Genomic DNA, 20,731 nt, shown 5'->3' on the forward strand with positions numbered 1-20,731 from the left:
GGTTTACCACCCCCCAAACTGCAAATGTAAATTAACCCTTACTGTTCTAAGCCCCCTATAGGGCTGCTTTCACACTGATGTGCTGCGGCTTACCTGCACTGCAGGTGCAGCGCTGTGCATTTGCGACTTTTCTGGGTTAGCTGCGCTTTGCCACAGACTAGGAGTCTATGGCTAAGCTCAGCAAGCCAACAGAAAAGCTGCAGGTACACTGCACTTCACCCCCAATGTGGGTAAAGTGCAGCACATCAATGTGAAAGTAGCCTTATACTTTTATGCCCAGTGTATTGCTTCACAGTGACCTGAAGATCTCTTTCTTTCCTGCTGCTGGCACCACTCTGGAGACCACAATTCGGGATAAGAGGTGGAGTGAAGCTGGTATCAGCACTACAGAAGAGGCATCGGCTTTTGTGGCTCTTGCTTCCTACCACAGCTCCAACTTTACAAGTCCCTTTGCATTTGTACTCTGTTGCTCTGGGATGGTGGGTCAGCTAGCCCAGATCGCAATCTACCAGTCACCTGGCCACGATCTACTGGTAGATCGTGATCTATGGGTTGCAGACACCCGACCTAGAGTATTTATTCTTGCAGTATTCTAAATCTGATATATAATATCTGACTGTGAGATCTGCTAGCATAATGATCTCTGCTTATAAGTACTCTAACCAAATATTCCTTTGTATTCACAGAAATTGTAGATCTTCCCTTGGTAAAATTAGATATTTCCTGCAATAAAGTGCTGATGTTACCACTTTGTTTTAGAAAAATGGTGCAATTACAAGTATTAATATTGGAGAATAACCCACTACAATCCCCACCTGCACAGGTTAGTTCCTATCTTTCTTATTTCTTTTAGTTTTGGTTGCTCTGATCTATACTGTACAAATGAGCTCCATGGCTGTTTCAAAGCCCAGTAGCATAGATGCTGAAGTTAAAAAAAGTAGTATACAAAGTGTGCATTCACACATACTTCAAGTTTCTGTGGCCTCTAACACTTATAAAAGTGTACCTTTATTAGAAAAATGTAAGATACTGTAATTCACAGTAGGACATGCCCTCCATCTGGCAATGTGGACCTGTTAGGTGCAGTGAGTATTAAAAATTGCATTGGGGATTGCGGATGTGTGCTTCTGTTCTCACTTACAATGACAATTTATAGGGTGCTGTGGGGGTACTGGGAGGATGGATAGGGAACTTTTTTGGTGTCTGTGTATCATTGGGGAAATTTCCCCTTTTACTTCCTGTCCCAGAGACGCAACAAGAAGTTAGACAAAATCCACTATGCTCAAAACCCTCAGCTGTTTTATCAAAATTGAGAAATTTACAGGTGTATATCCAAGATTCTACATCAGACATTTTTCTGTAGGCATGCTTTGATGACAGTTGATATGTGTATTAGACATAAAAAGGGTGAGGGTCAGAAAAGTGCAGTAGGATGAAGGTTCCCTTAGTCAAACAATGATGAAGAACGTGTTCACAGTAATGCACATTGTGGAATGCAGAATGTCAATGGGAATCCCCGCACTCACATCAGATTTCTCTTTTGCTGCTTCATGTGGTGGCCCTTATGGAAGGTGACTATTATAATGGATGATCCCATGCTGGGTTCTAGAATGCAATGCTTACATTCCAGTCCCTGCAGCCCTTGCTAATTTGCATTTAGAAGAAGAGCAAGGAAACTTTGTATGGTGACTGTAATATAAAAACACATTTTTCTCATTGTTCCAGTTTGTAAACAAGTCATGAACATGAGGGGACATGAGGAATGCATTTATTTTTCAAAACACCATAGCACTTTTATTTAATTATATTGGCATTTATGTGCCTGTAAAGGACTTTCCTTCATAATTTGCCTCTGGATGGTACACAAGATTGTTGAGAGTTTTGGCTTTGCTTAATATTAAGCATGGGGGCCTGTTAAAATCATGTCATGTGGCACAATATCTTTTTATGTGCAAAGACTGTAATGGGTGAACTTTACCAACAAAGGGAAGTTGTCTTGTATCTTAAAATGAACCTGTCCTCAATCTATGCAAACTAAGGTATTTGCACATTCCAAACAAGCAATAAAAGCACCGTAAAAGAAGCATTTGATCACTGCTGTAGCTGTGAGCATTATTATTATATTATTATACAGTATTTATATAGCACCAAAAAGTTTGCTCAGCGCATTATAACCAAAATAGTCTTCAAATGTCACAACAAAGGCATGGAAATCCCATTCGTTTTCCTTTACTTTCCATTGCTGCAGAATCTTGGCAGCCTGCCAGCTTTGAAATGTAACACGCTAGTGAAACTGACTTTAGAGTGTTTGTTGTGATCTTTGAGAATGAACTACTATACAAGGTGACAGGATTGTTTTAAAGCTCTTTCACTGTTTCACCTATTATGATCATTTAGGAAGCAACAGCCCTTTTTGTGAAAGCAACATTTTTGTTTAAGGCTACATGTACACTAAGCTTCCTTGGATGCCAAACTCTCCTGGCAGCCGAAAAAAAACCCACTAAATGCTGGTAAACGTGCTACCATGTTTACCCGCGTTTAGCACTCGGACGTTTATTCATTTTATTGGCCATAGTACTTAACATTAAAATGAATAAACCCGCAAGCGCTCAACGCAGTTAGCGCTTAGGCGAGTTTACACACGTTTAAATGCATGTACAAGCGTTTTTGCCATGTTTGGCATTTTTTGGCCAAAACTTTCTTCTCCTAAATGGGATTCTTGTGCGTTCAGGAGAGGTGCGTTTAACTGCCCTTAAACTCTGCTGCTGCTAAACTCTGATAAATGCTTATGTGTGCATGGACGCATAGGCCTTTATTGAGTTGAGCTCAGGAGCTTTGGCAAAAAAAAATGCCAAAAGCTCCTAAAGTCACATTTAGGAGCAGCAGTATGCATGAGGCCGAAAGCTGAAGTTTACCTGAAAAAGAAAAAAAAATAATAAGGGGCATTATCTACTATCATGCTGTAGTCCGCTTTGTATGAATGAAAGAGATGGGTGGAAAGGGTAGGCATAGTTGGCCACTCATGATAAGTGCCTGTCACAGCTCCCTCAGTTCTTTTAACACCTGTAGCACCAGAAGATTATGGTGATGCGTGGGTGGGGCATTGGAAGAGGAAGATTGCACCTAAACTAGGAGATGGCAGCACAAGGGACAAATCATATTGATGGTAAGCAATGTCCTTTGTGCATATTTTTTTTTTGTAAACTTAGGCTTTAAAATCAACCGTAGCCAGGATCATGCACACTAAAGTGTCTACTTATTCTCGACACGCAGTAAAAACACTTAATAACATAACTCGTTTGTCTCTCATTGATACACATTGTGGAGAAATTAATTTTCTAAACTAATGCAGGCCATACATGGGTCGAATTCCAAACAAATTTTCTTTAGAAAATCAGAAATTTAGTGCATTCTGTAATCCGATGGTGCCACCATTGATTTTGAAATATGACCAACCAAGGTGATTGTATCTCCGGATCATACAGCTGCACCTCTAGTAATGTTGTGTACCTTATCCAGTGCAGAAAATGTAGCAAAGGATCTTATGTTGGTGAAACAGGACAGAAGTTGCAAACAAGGATGAATTTGCACAGACATACCATCAAGGAACATAAAGAAGATGACTTTTGCACACCTGTGGGACACTATTTCGCACAGACCACACAATGGAAGACCTCAATATTTTAGTTCTTAAAGGAAATTTCAAATCCATTCAGGAAAGAAAAACTTTTGAACTAAGAATGATAATTCTATTTGACACAAGAGATAACACCTTAATTTAGACATGGGATTCCGCAATCATTATCCAACAGTTTTATGACTATCACCTCAAGCATGACTCCCTCTGTGAGTGTTGTCTCCCCCCCCCCCCCCAGTCTTTGCTTTTGCTGTGTCTTATCTCTAGTCTCTTTTTTTTTTTCTTTCATCCCCCACATCTCTTCTAACTTTCTGCTAAAACTTTGTGATTAGTGCTGCTTGGACCTTGAAGAAGGGGACATACCCCGAAAGCTTGTCGTCAAAATTGTATGTTAGTGCATCAAGTATCACGGACAGTACTCAATTGTACATGTTCCTACAGAAAAGAATTTTCGTGCCTAAGAATTTTTCTTTCCAGGTCACAGCCCATGCTCGTTTCTTTTTTGATTATATTTCTCACACGACTCTCCCATCATTGATTGGAAATTAATTTGTTTTTCAAAAAATTTCCACATGCCCGATCACTCAAATTCAATGGTCACAAGAAAATCAGCAGTTGCTGTGGCCCACTAATGGTGCAAAATTCGAACAAAATTTATTTGAAAAGATTTATTTTGGAATTTGACCCATTTATGGCCAGCTTTACACTGAAATCCTAGTTTTATTATGAAAGCAAAGGTCAGACTGTCAGCCCTTTAATATAAGCACACAAACTACATGTTTCGAAGCTGTTAGAAACTGACTGAAACTGACTTTAGAGTCTCTCTTGTGATCTTGAGCATTAATTACTTTGCCTTATAAGCAGCTAGAGAGGTGAGGGATGGCTTGTTTTCTCAAACATGCATAATAATAATAATAATTGGCCATACTTTACATGCAAAAATCAGTTTCCACACTTCACTTGAATGCCTGTCTCTTTTCTTTTTAACAATTTACACATTTATATCTCCTAGGTTTGTATTAAAGGCAAAATTCATATATTCAAATACCTAAGTATACAGGCTTGTCAAATTGAAAAAACGGGTGAATTTTATCTTCATTCCATTGAAAGACCAATTCTGCAGCAACATGTTGAGGAAAGGTGAGCTTGCATGCGTGGGAGCAGTTGTTTTGCTATGGTTTTCTTATGAATATTTACAATAAAACAAAATATTTGTGTTATACAAGAGTGCCAATGAGGAATGTTCAGCATGTTCTGTGTATGTTGTATATGCATACACCTAAATATGTATACTTGTGGAATGGGCCCAGGATGTTTGTTTTGCACACTGTTTACTTTTTTTAATATGCTTTCCATAGTGGAGTGCATATAGAACTGCATTGAAACTGTTGGTGGGGGGCCACACCTGTCCACAAGGTCGGTGGTTAGTTTTGCACATATACTACACATCCTATTTCAAGTTAAAGAAATGAAAACCTGATTCATTAGGTTACATAGAAAAAATGCGAACATCACAGGCCAATGGCAGTAATGCATTGCTATGGTGGTAGAGCAGAGGTGATAAACACACTGCAGCCTAATATTAGTGGCAATTAACAGTGCAACATTATAGTATGTGCAACGTGGTCTCTATCCATAGTCTAGTACTGGTAGTAGACAGAAATAGAGAAGAGAACCATGCAATGCAAGGTGTCCTGCCACTAGGTCCATTCATTACTCACAAATTTGAGTCTTTTAACATAATGACCAAAATGTAAGGTCATAATTGTTTATATGATATGTAAGCATATGAAGCAAATGCTTGCTTTGTGATTATAATGCTTGGGGGAAGCATTATTAAATTACGGTGACTAATAAAGAAATAAATACAAAGACAACGTATAACTTTACAAGAGAAATGCATTAACAAATACAGAAACATTGCAAAACAGAAGTGTCAAGCTCACATTTGGGAGAGATTTTGGGGTTGATTTACTAAAACGGGGGGAAATTTTGCATAGAAACCAATCGGCTTCAGGTTATTTTTTTCAAAGCTTAATTGAACAAGTTGAGGCTTGAATCTGATCGGCTACTGTGCAGAACTGCATCAGATTTAGCATTCTCCAGTTTTAGTAAATCAACCCCTGTGTGTATTATGTCAGTCACTGGTGCTTTGAGCTTTACTGATATGATGTGCTTTCTCTATCTGACCCCTCACAAAGACAAGTGCATAGCAGAATGAAAATATAGATTGCTGTATATTGGACTTTTGCTTTATTTGTGAAACACAAGTGTGACAGCATACATTTTTAATCCAACGTTTTTTAGTTAAAAAAGCTATATACAGCTATATATAACCTCCGCAACCTTAACCCTGCCTCCCTCCACTCTGCAGCTGATCAACTCCACGACCGCATCCTCCCCCTGTCCTGCCCCGACTTGGCTTTGACCGCCTACAACAATGCGCTCTCAACAGCCCTTGACTCACTAGCGCCTTTAACCACACGCAACATCAGACCCCGACCGCTCCAGCCCTGGCAGACTGATCACACCAAAACCCTCAAACGACACAGTCGTGCCCTGGAGCGACTATGGCGCAAAACCAAATCCCAACAAGCCTTCACCCGCTTTAAATCTGCCTTCCGCACCTACACCTCCTCCCTCCATGCTGCCAAACAGGCCTACTTCTTGACCCTCATCAAGGCCCTCTCCTCCAATCCTCGCCGACTCTTCTCTGCCTTCAACTCTCTACTCTCTCCACCCCCACCTCCACCCAGCACCTCACTCACTGCCCTTGAGATTGCCAATCACTTCAAAAACAAAATTGACACAATTCGCAAGGACATTGCCGCAACTCACACGCCCTCTCAACCCGTCCCCTCTCACACAGCTACCCCCTTATCCCCCCTCCCCCTCGACATAACCCGCAGGGACTTCGTCGCTGCTCAAACTCTCTCCAACCCCCTTCACCCTCACTCAGCTACCCCCTCATCACCCCTCTCCCACAGCCCCACCACTGCTCTGACCTCCTCTTCCACCCCACCCTACATTCCTCATACTGAAGGTCCCCCAACACTCCACACCTTTGACCTTACTACCATCGAGGAAGTCTCCAAGATCCTCTCTGATGCCCGCCTCACCACCTGCCCCCTCGACCCTATCCCCTCACAACTCCTACGACCTTCCTCCTCCTCCATCCTACGCTCCCTCACCCACATCTTCAATCTCTCCCTCTCCTCAGGCACTTTCCCCTCCCCTCTGAAACATGCACACATCACCCCCATACTTAAAAAGCCCTCCCTGGACCCCAATGACCCGAACAACCTCAGACCCATCTCCCTGCTCCCATTTACATCTAAACTCCTCGAGCGCCTAGTCTACACCCGCCTATGCTCTCACCTCAACGACAACAACCTCCTCGATCCCCTACAGTCCGGCTTCCGTCCCCTACACTCCACCGAAACTGCCTTACTCAAACTCTCCAACGACCTGCTAACCGCCAAAGCTAATGGCCACTATTCAGTGCTCCTACTCCTTGACCTCTCTGCGGCCTTCGACACAGTCGACCACCCCCTTCTCCTCAAAAAACTACACTCCCTCGGCCTCAGAGATTCTGTTCTCTCCTGGCTCTCATCCTACCTGTCACAACGCTCCTTCAGCGTTACCTATAATGCTACCACCTCCCCCTCACTCCCCCTCTCTGTTGGGGTCCCTCAAGGCTCTGTCCTCGGGCCCCTTCTCTTCTCCATCTATACCTCCTCCCTTGGCCAACTCATACACTCTCACGGCTTCAACTACCACCTCTATGCCGACGACACACAAATCTATCTCTCAACCCCCCACCTCACCCCCTTGGTCTCAGCCCGAATCACACACCTACTGAGCGACATATCAGACTGGATGTCGCTCCACTTCCTTAAATTGAACCTCTCCAAAACCGAGTTTCTTGTCTTCCCCCCAGCCCGGACACCACCCCCCATTGATTTCTCCATCACATCCAACAACGCTACCATCAAACCCGCCCTGCAGGCCAGAGTACTGGGTGTCATTCTGGACTCCAACCTATCCTTCCAGCCCCAAGTCCAATCTTTAACAAACTCGTGCAGACTCCACCTCCGCAACATCGCCAAAATCCGCACGTTCCTAACCCCAGAAACCACTAAACAGCTCATCCACTCCCTCATCATATCACGACTCGACTACTGCAACTCCCTCCTCACTGGCCTGCCTCGCCGCTGGCTATCCCCTCTTCAGTCCATCCTGAACACGGCTGCCAGACTCATTCACCTTTCCAACCGCACTGTCTCCGCCACCCCCCTCTGCCAATCCCTCCACTGGCTTCCGATTGCGCAACGGATCAAATTCAAAATCCTAACGCTGACGTACAAAGCTGTCCACCATACTGCCCCGAACTACATCACTGACCTAATATCCAAGTATCGCCCAGCACGCACACTCCGCTCCTCACAAGACCTCCTTCTCTCTAGTTCCCTGGTCTCCTCCTCCCATGCCCGCCTCCAGGACTTCTCCAGGGTGTCACCCATCCTCTGGAACTCCCTGCCCCAACCCATCAGATTATCACCTACTCTCCTCTCCTTTAGGCGCACCCTGAAAACCCATCTCTTCAGGGAAGCCTACCCCACCCCCTGCTAACTTGCCGACCTCCTCCACTCTTCCTACCACTCCATCCCCCACAGCTATCTCCTCCTGTGCCACCACCCCCTCCCTCCTAGATTGTAAGCTCAAAAGAGCAGGGCCCTTGATCCCCTCATGTTTTGCATTGTATTGGTATTGTTCTGTCACATGTTCTGTCTCCCTTTTGTAATGTACAGCGCTGAGCGAACTATTGGCGCTTTATAAATACTGTATAATAATAATAATAATAATAATAAGTACACATGAATGTTGCTGAGATTTACGACCACAACAGAGCAGTAATTGCCTTTTATGTCTCAGTAAATAATTAAGATGATGAATGATGGCATATGTTTACTAATCGGCAACTAAAAGGGCACTAATAATAAATTGTAATTTACACTGTTGCTCACATCAAAGTAAAAGTCATGTAAATAAGATATAATTTGTGTAATATGAAATTAATATTCCAAAAGATGTCTGCTCCCTATAGGACTGATTGTAGGAAGCTGGACCAAGAAGGATTATGTTTTCCATCGTAGCCATTTAAACTTGATTGTTTTTTGCTCTGACTAATTGCTGTGGACAACAGATAGACATAACCGTTTTGTAGTTTTTTATAAATCATCTCAAGGGTGGAGGTCAAAAAGTCATGAAGACATGACTTGCTTCTCTAGAAATTCTCCATATTTTAAGCTGTGATCTTGTGTGTCATGTCATTCTACTGTGTTATTAATGCAATCTTTTAATGGATAACTTGTAGCATCGAAGACATCTTCCCAATAAAAAAAGACTCGGACTCCGGTGTGGGCAGTGACAGCGGTGAGAAGCGTTTATCAGCCTTAGAGGTACCTTATCAGCTTTCATATATTTTTGCTTTTATTCTGCTATTAATTGCCACATTTCAATATGTTATGGTACTTGAGAATGTTCTTTGATCAGATAGTTTTAAATGTACTGTAGATTGTCTAACTATATGGGTTCATGCAAAAATGTTAGAAGATGACTGTGGTAGTAAACTGAACTTAAAGTTAAAGTGGAACTCCATGCTGGACTAAAAAAATTGTGCCCCCCAAGCATATGCAGAATCTAAATCTCAAATTCAAACCATAACCCACGTTCTCAACAGCCAAAGCTCTGATTTTTTGGAATGCTGGTGTACCCTCTAGGTCATCATGTGCATTGAAGAGCCACAGGGGGCCATTGGTCCTACATGGTGGCATCGGCAAAGAGTGTGGCAACATGATGTCCTAGAGACCAGCAAGAAGAAATGCTTTGGGGGAGTGGTTGTCCCATCTGTAATCAATAGGGAGGAAGAATGACGGACCGTGGATTAAGGTGAATAATCGTGTACTAGATTCCCCCTAGACAAAAAGAGCATTATACTCTGCCTATGCTGGGGTGGGGGACATGACACTTTTATTTTTTAATTTTTCCAACTAGCCCAGAGTTCCAGTTTAATGCTATATGTTTAAATTAGATTCACCATGTACCACATTTCTTTATATAGTATATACAGTGGGAGTAACTTGGTAAAGTATTTTTCATGTTGATTAGGACAATAAAGTCTACAGAGGCCAACACTAGCTGGCATTACCTAACTACCAGTCAGCTACAGCTTTCCTTCTGGCTGATGTCAGGTTATTAATTCCGCAATGTTTTTGGTTATAGGCATGCAGGCCACTAACATGCCACCTTAATAGTTTTGACACCCCATTCAAATGTTGCAAGTTGCCAATAAGATGAGTTACCAATATCATCTCAGACTATTCACAGTCCCAAGTTTCATCCCACCAGAAACTAATATTTCAGGTTTGGTAGATAGACAGTTATATTGGAAGTATAGACTAATATAAGTCTGTTTAAATTTTCTGCCTCCCCTCTCCTCAAACTTATGTTGCATTCTGCTTCATCATTCAATCCCACCACACCCTCACCTGAAGATAAAACAAAATGATTTGTCTCTGGTGTGGACGGTTCACACCACTATGTTGAGGTAGTGTGCACTGAAAAAAGTACTGCACTTTTTCCAGCACACCGCACGTCAACTGATAGAACTTTTCAATAAAGCGCTGAGCAAACTGTTGCCGCTATATAAATCCTGTATAATAATAATAAAGTTTGTTTTAAAAAAAAAAAATGGCAACACTTCAAATCGCCAATTAATGCTGCAGCTGGTGTGAATGCATCTCCCTTATATAATCCTTTACTTCCACTTTAAATTACCTAATAGATTCTTATGCCTCTTAGGGTGTCAAGTTAGGAGTTTTCTATACTCGAGTTTCAGAGGTCTGCCTACTTTCTTCAGTAATTACAAGGAAAACAAATGTACACATTGAATTGTTTATTTTATACTATAGAGAATACACAATGGGTGTGAATACCTTTTAAACAAATATTTTCAAAAATGTTGTTGGTGTCAGTTGCAGTAAAGGTACAGGAGTGTGGAAATGTTTTAAAAAACTACTTGTCCAGGGACTAAATCAGTGTCACAATCTACTTGTCCCTCATGAAAATCTACTTGTCCTGATAAAAAATAAATACATTTTAACCAGAACTGTATTTAAATCTGCTTTAAGTAATATCTGGGGCTTTTAAAAACAAAAAGGGCTTTATGGTGACATAAACAGCGCAATGTTATGAATATTAAATGTTTTTATCCTCCTCCCCTCCCTGCCTGTCTCCAGCACCGCACCTGGGGACTAGCAGAGAGGGGAGACACCTTTCAGTGCAATGAGCACAAATTAGAAGCTTGTCAGGAAAGGGGAGTGTTGGGCTTTTCCTTTATCCCTTTTGCTGCCAGAGCCGTTTTTGTGTTTTTTGCACATGTTTAAAAAATAATTTAAGGCCTGAAGATTACACAAAACTCCAAAACATTATATATTTTCTGAAATCAGAGAAACTAGAGTAGGGGTATTGAATTCAAATTCAAGGAGGTCCGGTCACTAAAATTTTCTTCTGGCCGAGGTCCGAATAGGCTGTGCTCCTTTGCATCAGTTGTCCCCACTTTACATCAGGTATCTGATGTCATGTTGCCGTGACGACCGCCCTGCTCAGCGGCTGATCTGTCATTGCGGGCTGGTGGTCCGGACGGCAGCGTTGCTGGGGCCATTCGCGGACTGCAGTCCGCCATTTAATGACTGCTGCCCTAGAGAAAACAAGAGCGCTAGGTGCAATTTTTTATGCCACACGATATTATCACGTTTCAGTCAAAAATATTATCCAATTTTGTTTTAAAATATAAAAGACAAGGTTGCACTGAGTAAATAGATATCCAACATGTCAAACCTTAAATTTGCGTGCGCTCATGAAATGGCAGCGAACTTTAGTACTCTATATTTTCTATAGGTGACACTTGTAAAGCCCCTTATAGGTCATCAGTTTAGCGTTACGGAGGAGGTCTGGTGCTAGAATTATTACTCTCATTCTGTCGTGCGCAGTGATATGTAACATGTGTATTGCGTTTTTATGCGTAGGCGCCCCAAAGCGTGCATTTATGTTGGTACGTGCGTACACATATGGGGGGTTGGGGGCCTTGAAAAAGTTTGGGGGAGGGGTTATATGCTTGGGTGTAACTTACATTTTTTAAAAATAAAAAATGTTATTTAACTTTTTTTTTTAATCACATAGGAGACAAAAAGTCTATATGTGATGATTTTTGGTGACAGGTTCTCTTTTTTGAGACATCGCATGTCTCCCCTGTTCTCTTCTGAATGTAATACAGTGCACATCGCACTGCATTACATTCTTTCCCAGCCTTGATGGCTGGGAATCTGTCAACGGGGGCCTGGAAGTGATGTGACATGAAGGGGAAGGAAGCGCATGTGTCTGCTCTACTCCCTTCCCTATACCCGCCGGCAGGCACCGAACTGGTCCAGGGCCCGCAGATGGGCAAGCGGAGCCCGGGACATATAGCAGGCAGAGGGGGAGAAGCTGGCACTGTGGGCTGTGTAGAAGCAATCGGCAGCAGCGCTGCCGCCCGAATGCTTCCACCTGACAGGTAAGCCCTGCTGCTTGCCCACAGTAGGGCTAAGGGTAAAAAAAAAACTACCTGCCTGGCTCCCGAAACTACATGTCCTGGGCGCCGGGTGATATGAATTGAGCATCCCTGAGGTATCTCCCAGCATCAGTGTCAGTGGCCGCAATGATAACCCGTGGTGCAAAAATAATCCCCAGCATGTGTCAGTGGACGCAATAACAACCCCAAGCATGTGTTTGCAACCCCAATATTAACTTTACGTATTGGTGTAAATGGTAATACTGTTAAACCCAACCCCCCCAGACACACACACACACACACACACACACACACACACACTTACAGTTGTGACCAAAATTATTCAACCCCCAATGCTGTAAAGGGGTTTAGGGACTATAGTGTACATTTGGAATTGTATTCAGAATCAAATCCTACAAGGACGTTGTAACTACCCAAATGCAACTAAAATGACATCAATTGTTTATGTAATACAGTAGTAAATGGTTCTTATGTGGTTTCTTCATTGCCACAATTATTCAACCCCTTAAAGACTACCACTCTGAAGAACAGAGGTTCATACAGGTGCTTTCCATCAGGTATTGAAAACACCTGTGGATGTCACCGAGCAGCAATCAAGCATAATAAGCACCAATTAGGCAGCTTTAAAATGACTGTGATACTCAGCTCCTTCTAGACATTTACTGGTGTGGTTACAAACATGGTGAAGGCAAGAGAATGGTCCAGGAAGACAAGAGAAGAGGTGATTTCTCTTCACAGGAAGGGCAATGGCTATAAGAAGATTGCAAAGATGTTAAACATACCAAGAGACACCTTAGGAAGCATCATTCGCAAATTCAAGGCAAAGGGCACTGTTGAAACGCTACCTGGTCGTGGCAGAAAGAAGATGCTGACTTCGACTGCTGTGCGCTACCTGAAGCGTAGAGTGGAGAGAAGTCCCCGTGTGACTGCTGAGGAACTGAGAAAAGATTTGTCAGATGTGGGTACAGAAGTTTCAGCCCAGACAATAAGACGCACACTGCGTAATGAAGGCCTCCGTGCCAGAACTCCCAGGCGTACCCCCTTGCTGTCTCCAAAGAATAAGAAGAGTCGACTGCAGTATGCCAAAAGCCATGTGGACAAACCACAAAAGTTGTGGGATAGTGTTCTGTGGACTGATGAAACAAAATTAGAACTGTTTGGGCCCATGGATCAACGCTATGTTTGGAGGAGGAAGAACAAGGCCTATGATGAAAAGAACACCTTGCCTACTGTGAAGCATGGTGGAGGGTCAATCATGCTTTGGGGCTGTTTTGCTTCTGCAGGTACAGGGAAGCTTCAGCGTGTGCAAGGTACCATGAATTCTCTTCAGTACCAGGAGATATTGGATGGAAACGTGATGCAGTCCGTCACACACCTGAGGCTTGGGAGACGTTGGACCTTTCAACAGGACAATGATCCCAAGCATACCTCCAAGTCCACTAGAGCATGGTTGCAGAGGAAAGGCTGGAACATTTTGGAGTGGCCATCGCAGTCACCAGACTTAAATCCGATTGAGAACCTCTGGTGGGACTTAAAGAAAGCAGTTGCAGTGCGCAAGCCTAAGAATGTGACTGAACTGGAGGCCTTTGCCCATGAAGAATGGGCGAAGATACCCGTAGATCGCTGCAAGACACTTGTGTCAAGCTATGCTTCACGTTTAAAAGCTGTTATAACTGTAAAAGGATGCTGTACTAAGTACTAAGATTGAATGTCACTTGGGGGTTGAATAAAACTGATAATGCTGTGAGCACAGAAAAGACATTTGTGGTTATTTCATTATAACTGTTATGTTATATTTGTCTGACCTACAAGTGCCTCTTTAATGTAAATGTAAGCAAGATGACTGAATGATCAAAAGCAATGTCAAACTGGCCAAAACACTCAATTTCAGTGGGGGTTGAATAATTTTGGTCACAACTGTATGTAGATCAAGTGAGAAAGTTGGGTATAGTGTTTTTCAGTGCCTTAAGCTGGCCATACACTTTACAATCTGATTGTACAATCTCCTTTATTATAACTATCAACTCTCTAGTGTCTGAGTTAATACTAATTTAATGGAGTATGTAGGTTTATCTTCATGTTACATTGTTCTGGTAAAGCTAAAGGAGATTATATAGCGATAGTACAATCAGATTGTATAGTGTATCACCTTTAAGACTGGTGTAGCCTGTCTTCAGTCTATTGTAGAACATGTTCAGCTCCAGTTCTCAAATCATTATTTGGACCAGTGTATTAAATGTTTCCACGACCCTTCCACCTCTTCATTGAATAAAATGTAAATTTTTTGCAATTTGGCCATTCTTGGTGAACTCGCACTTCCCCATCCTAGTTGGTTAAAAATGGAAAGGCAGCTGCAGGAAACCACTAAACATATTTCACCTGTGGAATAAGCTTGTTGGCTAAGCTAAAACAAGAGAGCCATTTTAACACTCTGCAAGGAAACATCTGGATATAAGAGCACATTGCCAAGCCACAGGCTTAGAAATAAAGTCCACTGCTCTTATGCTACTGCAAGAACACTTAAAAGTGATTATTTTAGTTACCTATTTGTGCTTTTCTACTTCTGCACAGTGAACCAATATGCAGCTGATTCAAATTTGAAGCTATTGTTTTGAAAAATAATTTAATTTTAGAAAAATAGAATCTGGAAAGGACTGCACACTGTATCTACTTGCCATGTAGTTAGAGGTCATTAACTTGTGCCATGGTATCAGCAATTTTGAAAGAGTTTACAAACTTGGGCTTTCTCCCCCTTGGCCTATCTTTTCACTTTACTTAATAACTTTATTACTAAAGCGATATACAGTAGTGCTGGACAGGGTTCAACATTTATGTACCTTTTGTTTTTTAGCCTTGTGATGAAGATTCAGCCAGCCCCTGTGTGCCAATGTCAGATATATTGGAAGAAGAAAATCTTGCCAAAGAAGAGTTAGATCAGCAATTTCATAATTTAATGAAAGGTGAGGAATGTACAATAATTCTTAATATTCTTTGTAATAATAACAACCCATAAATATCTCTACTTTTAGGTATCTGACCTTTTCTTTGTACTGAGACTTCACTTTCCTGAGCCATAAACATAGCTTATCTCAAAAATGAAAATCACATAAGGTCTCACCTTGACAAATCAAAATCAATAGAGGAAGCCATTGTGTTTTGGACAAAAATATATGTACTGTATACAGCACTTCTTCTGTCTTAAAAATCCAATCACTTTTTAAGGTCTATGCCCAGACTACCAAGACACTTGTATCAACTTGGATGTGTAGCCAAAAAACGACAAGGCCCCAGTGCCAATCTTAAAACAGCCCACTCCTGTATCACCATAAGTTCTGTCAGATGAACTCTACCTAAAACTATACAAAGTGTACCTTTAATGAGATCAAAGGAAAAAACTAAAAGCAGGAGGTAAAAGCAAGTACCAAGAATTGCCGGGTTTCACTAATTTATTCTCCTGAGTTCTCTGGAAGATCCCAAACCCAGGATTCTTAACATGTTAACTTCAGCTTCGAAATTACACCCAGTGGTGTATTTATTCCTTGTGCTGTCCTAGTCAACAAAAAATCTGGCACCCCCACCAACATCCGCAACCCAATCAACCCCCGGCACCACCAGCTTCTGCCACCAGCACACCCCAACAACCCCCTGCTCGCGGTAAATAGGCTGCTGATGCCACCTACTTGTGGGGACGATGAGGGGCTGGTCTGTTAGATATGAAGTCTCAGAACATTGCAGTGAAGGAGACAGTAGGGTAAAGCTCTGATCTCTGACCTCAGAGAAGCTGGTACCATTCTGAGCCATTTTGGCACATACATACCCAAGGAAAATGTTTGAAAACACTATTGACACCTAAGATTTTCAAAGGTAAATACAAAAAGGTGAAACTAATATTCTTGATTATAATAATAATTATTATTACTTGTTGTTGGGCTCCCAATACTGATTACACAAAGTTGATCAGCTATCCGATTTTATGATTTTTCACACTTTATCATTATTTTAAATACCACATAGAATATTATAAGGGAATTTTATTTTCTATGTTTTTTACATTTTTTTAAATATTTGTCTCATTGTTCTTTTCTGCTTAGTTGAATGTCATCAGGATTATGTCTTGAGTTCTGCTGACGAGTCAGAAAAATCAATGTGCCAATATAAAGCGGATGCCGATGCCAGCAGCACAAAGTTTATAAGTTACAGCCAGGTATTGTATGTTGCACTTGTGTGGCAGGAAATTGTCTGCTACAAATCACTTTCAAAGGGTCCGTGCATTGTCTGTTATTCATTTAAATCAATTACATATGTTAAAGAGTAACTCCATTTTTGTTGAGAAAAAAATACTCCACTCTGGGTGTCTATGTACATTGCAAGGATTTTAACAAACTTTGTTTCAGATTCCTACCTTTTGGTATTCTGAAGAAATAGCTGTTTGTCTGTGCCCATGTGAATCTTTATGGGACTGGCTTCATAATTATCTATCAGCTGCTTTACCTGTAGGGCTATAATGAGAAAAACTGCAGGGTTTGCATACCTTTAGACGGGATTTATTTTTGAGTGTATCTCACCAAAAATGAAATTTTTGTTACAAGGAATGCTCAAAATCTGACTTAATACAGACTTCTGGGAAAATCAGTAAGTCAATCACACAAGCACGAAATTACATCTGGCAGCCATATTGCATTACATGTTACAGAAAATTACAAAGGGAAACATAATTTTTAATAACATTAAATTACAATATGACTTGTGTCGCAATTGTGTTCGCTATATTACTATTTTTTTTTTGCTAATTTTTTTCCCTACGAAAGGAGAGTTACCCTTTAATATTATCTGTGGTCATCCATAGAACATTTAAATTGAGAAGAATATTTAGAGGGCTATAGAAAGACAGTATACTGTTGAAACCTTAAAATATCAGGTTATGCTGTACATTTACACTGCTCAAAAAAATTAAAGGAACACTTTGAAAACACATCAGTTCTCAATGGGGAAAAATATCACGTTGGATATCTATACTGATTTGAACAGGGTAATGTGTTAGGAACATAAGGATGCAAGTGTGCAATCCAAACGCACACGTTCCTGCGTTAAAAATGGCTGTGTGTATAAGTGGGTGCTGCAGCGACCGTCGGCTGGAACCAAACAGAATCAGCAAGGGAGAATGTCACCAGCACACCGAGGATCACCAATATGGGTCCAAAAGTTTTAATGAACAATCACATAGTTACAGCAAGGCAACGTTTCGGAGTCTCGCAGGACCCCTTCATCAGGCATGTGGTCACATACCTGATTAAGGGGTCCTGCGAGACTCCGAAACGTTGCCTTGCTGTAACTATGTGATCGTTCATTAAAACTTTTGGATCCATATTGGTGATCCTCGGTGTGCTAGGAACATAAGGATGCCCCATCGTTTGATGGTAATTAAAATTATCAACCTAGAGAGGACTGAATTCAAAGACACCCAAAAACCAAGGTGAAAAAATGATGCAGTAGGCTAGTCCATTTTGCTGAAATTTCATTGCAGCAACTAAAAATGGTACTTAGTAGTTTGTATGGCCCCCACGTGCTTATATGCATGCCACCTGATCACTACTGCCATCTTCAATGTAACGTGTACTGAGTGAACATGTTGGCTGCTTTTGGTGACTTCTTCTAAAATGCTAGTTGTTTGCTTTCCATGCTGGTCTAATAGTTTCAATACATTTTGTATCTTTAATATGAAACTAGTATACCAATAAGGAATTTGACTTTTCTTTTACTTCAATTCCAGCCACGGAGCTCCTTTCCTTTAGTATCAAAGCTTGGTATCTGTACAGCTTCAGAAAAGATGCCAATTTGTCCTTCTACAGTACTCTGCATTGCCCATCTCCACTCTCTTGGATGGCAGAAGCCATGATGGTACCCCTTCACAAGATAATCAGTGTTACTCATTTCTTCTGCTAGTGGTCATAATGTTATGGTTGATAGGTGTATATAAACATAAATGGTAACGGATAAATGGTGTGAACCTTTTCATTTCACTGAGTCACAAAGTAACCACTGTGGTTCACAAGACAAACCTTTTGCTTCAAGATTATTTATAGCATAGAACACATACAGTGTATATGTTACTTATTAGCTGTTTAACTTATGAACTAATTTACCTTGCAATGTTTTAAATTTTTGAGTCTGACTTCCATCTGATCTGAAGTATCTATATAGCTTTTTGTTTTCCACTCTTCTGCCTAATAGTTTTGCCTAGGTTCTGCCCAATTTCCTGAAGAAAAAAAATTGCCTGCATGTGCATTTGAAAATTGATGCAGTAACATGCTATTACTGCATGCACAGTTGTAAATGATCTATAAAAGCAAAATGTCTGCATTTGAATGCTGTGTAACTACTTTTGTTAGTAAAATTCTTGATGTACAAAATGAAGTTATGCTACTGTAATAGCATGGCGATAACTGCAAAGCTTATGTCACACTGGCAGTTTTCTTGGTAGCAACACCCTATAAGTGGTTGATCCACTGTGGCTCAAAAAGCACTCTACCTAATGGATATTGTTACCTTGCTGCCTGACATGCTGCAGAATCTCAATCGGTAGGAAAAAAGCAGCAGATAAGCAACTATAAAACAACTCACTAGTACACCTAGCAAGGCAGCAGTCACACCTAACACCATGCTTGTGACCTGGAAATGTTTGGATGAAATAAGAAATTGAGTTCAGATAGTTAATTTACCCCAAGCATGCCCACTGTACTCCCCTTGCTGTCCTCACACCTGTATTTAACATAAAGTGACAACACTGAATAAAAGACAAAAATTCTTACCGAGAAAAATTCTGTTCACAGTTGATATTATGTGAGTGTTTCTTTCTTTGCTGAGTGAGTTGTGTTTTATAGGTACTTTTGGCTGAGATTTTAGAAAAATACACATACACATACAGTATATATTGATCAAAATTTCTCCAGCCATATCATATTGACTAATGCTTCTTTTCTAACTTCAGTCAAAAGCAGCTGAATTTGACGAACCTCTACAAATACAGGAAGAAACACCATGGTGTACACAAAACAGGTAATTATAAATCATGAAATTTAAAACAGACCCAAAGTTAAATAACATTCTTCATCCTCAATATACCCCTTGTTATTTAAAGTCAGATATGCTTAAATAACACAATTTGGTTGTATGAAAACTCTAGAACAGTTCATGTATGTTTCATTCCTGTCGATCAATGTATCTGTTTTCGACTGATTCTCTGCTATTATCTTTTCTATAATAAAATTCTTTGTAAAAGAAAACTCTAGAACAGAAATCACTAGTTAAAGCATACAATATCAGGTTGTTTGTACTTCCCTTTTAATGACTGTAAAAAACGGCATTAGTATTTGTATAGCTAATGTTGCAAATCATTTCATATCAAAATATAACAGGAAATAAATAAGAAAAAGGTTGATTCATGCATTATGCCAAAAGGATATCCTCAAAATCTCACAAAAGCATGGCATTTGGATTCATTTACTAATGATTTTTCTCTTTGGAAAGTGTATACATATGTAATTCTCCAGTGTATTCTGCAGCCCATAGAGATTGCTGTGTGTGTTTAGAGGCTCGCGAGCATGGAGTTTGTGACAAAAATGATTTGGGTCCCTAACAGCCATGTACCAACAAGAATAGGAAAAAGGAGCTCAATAGTGCAGGTGAGAATAGAAAAAGATTGGACAAAGGGGGAAGGTGCGGGATGGAGGAAGAAGAAAAGAGGGTGTATTTGGCCTCGCCAAAGCACCCACTTATAGAATTCAATGGTGCTTTTTCTTCAGAGGGAAAGCAGGAAGAGTTCAGGGTTCATGTGGCGGATGTAGTCCAGCCAGGGAGACCATGTTTTAAAGTGATACTAAAGCATTTCTTATTTTTAAGAAAGAAAAAAAGCACTTGCTACACTTACCTGCTCTGTGCAGTGGTTTTGCACAGAGGAGCCTGGATCCTCCTCTTCTCAGGTCCCCTGCAGGCGCTCCTGGCCCTTCCCTCCTGTCAGATGCCCCCATAGAAAACCGCTTGCTATGGGATACCCAAGCAGGTACACTCCTGAACCGCGGCTCTGCGAGTCCTTTCACACACAGAACCGAGGCTTGCCCCCTCCTTCCAAATCAGCTCACTGGCTGTGATTGACGGCAGTGGGAGCCAATGGCTAACGCTGCTGCCTCAGCCAATCGGGAGTGAGAGTCCCCGGAGAACCGAGGCTCTCGAGGACATCGCTTGATCAAGAGGGGGCCCAGGTAAGTGTTAAGGGAGTCTGGGTAGCTGTTACACATAGTAGGTTTTTTACCTTCATGCATTCTTTAAACCTTGAGACTATAGAACCACTTTAACCACTTGCCTACAGGGCACTTATACCCCCTTCTTTACCAGGACAATTTTCAGCTTTCAGCGCTGTGGCACATTGATTGACAATTGCGCGGTCATGCAAGATTGTACCCATA

General features: G+C 41.3%; 1 protein-coding gene across 6 annotated transcripts in view; it reads left to right on the forward strand.

The window, feature by feature from the left end:
• LRCH1 (leucine rich repeats and calponin homology domain containing 1) overlaps positions 1–20,731 on the forward strand; it is a 276,984-nt gene that overhangs the window by 165,794 nt on the left and 90,459 nt on the right. For all 6 annotated transcript variants that reach the window (XM_089678955.1, XM_089678975.1, XM_089678963.1 and 3 more), the window contains exons 5-10: positions 687–823; positions 4,650–4,777; positions 9,015–9,099; positions 15,121–15,229; positions 16,361–16,473; positions 19,258–19,325. In XM_089678955.1, coding sequence (XP_089535081.1) covers positions 687–823; positions 4,650–4,777; positions 9,015–9,099; positions 15,121–15,229; positions 16,361–16,473; positions 19,258–19,325 — 640 coding nt within the window. The remainder of the gene's footprint in view (positions 1–686; positions 824–4,649; positions 4,778–9,014; positions 9,100–15,120; positions 15,230–16,360; positions 16,474–19,257; positions 19,326–20,731) is intronic.

This window comes from Staurois parvus, unplaced genomic scaffold, assembly GCF_062004578.1.
Source record: "Staurois parvus isolate SC_StPar_1 unplaced genomic scaffold, SC_StPar_1.0 ptg000017l, whole genome shotgun sequence".
NCBI classification, from domain to species: Eukaryota; Metazoa; Chordata; class Amphibia; order Anura; family Ranidae; genus Staurois; species Staurois parvus.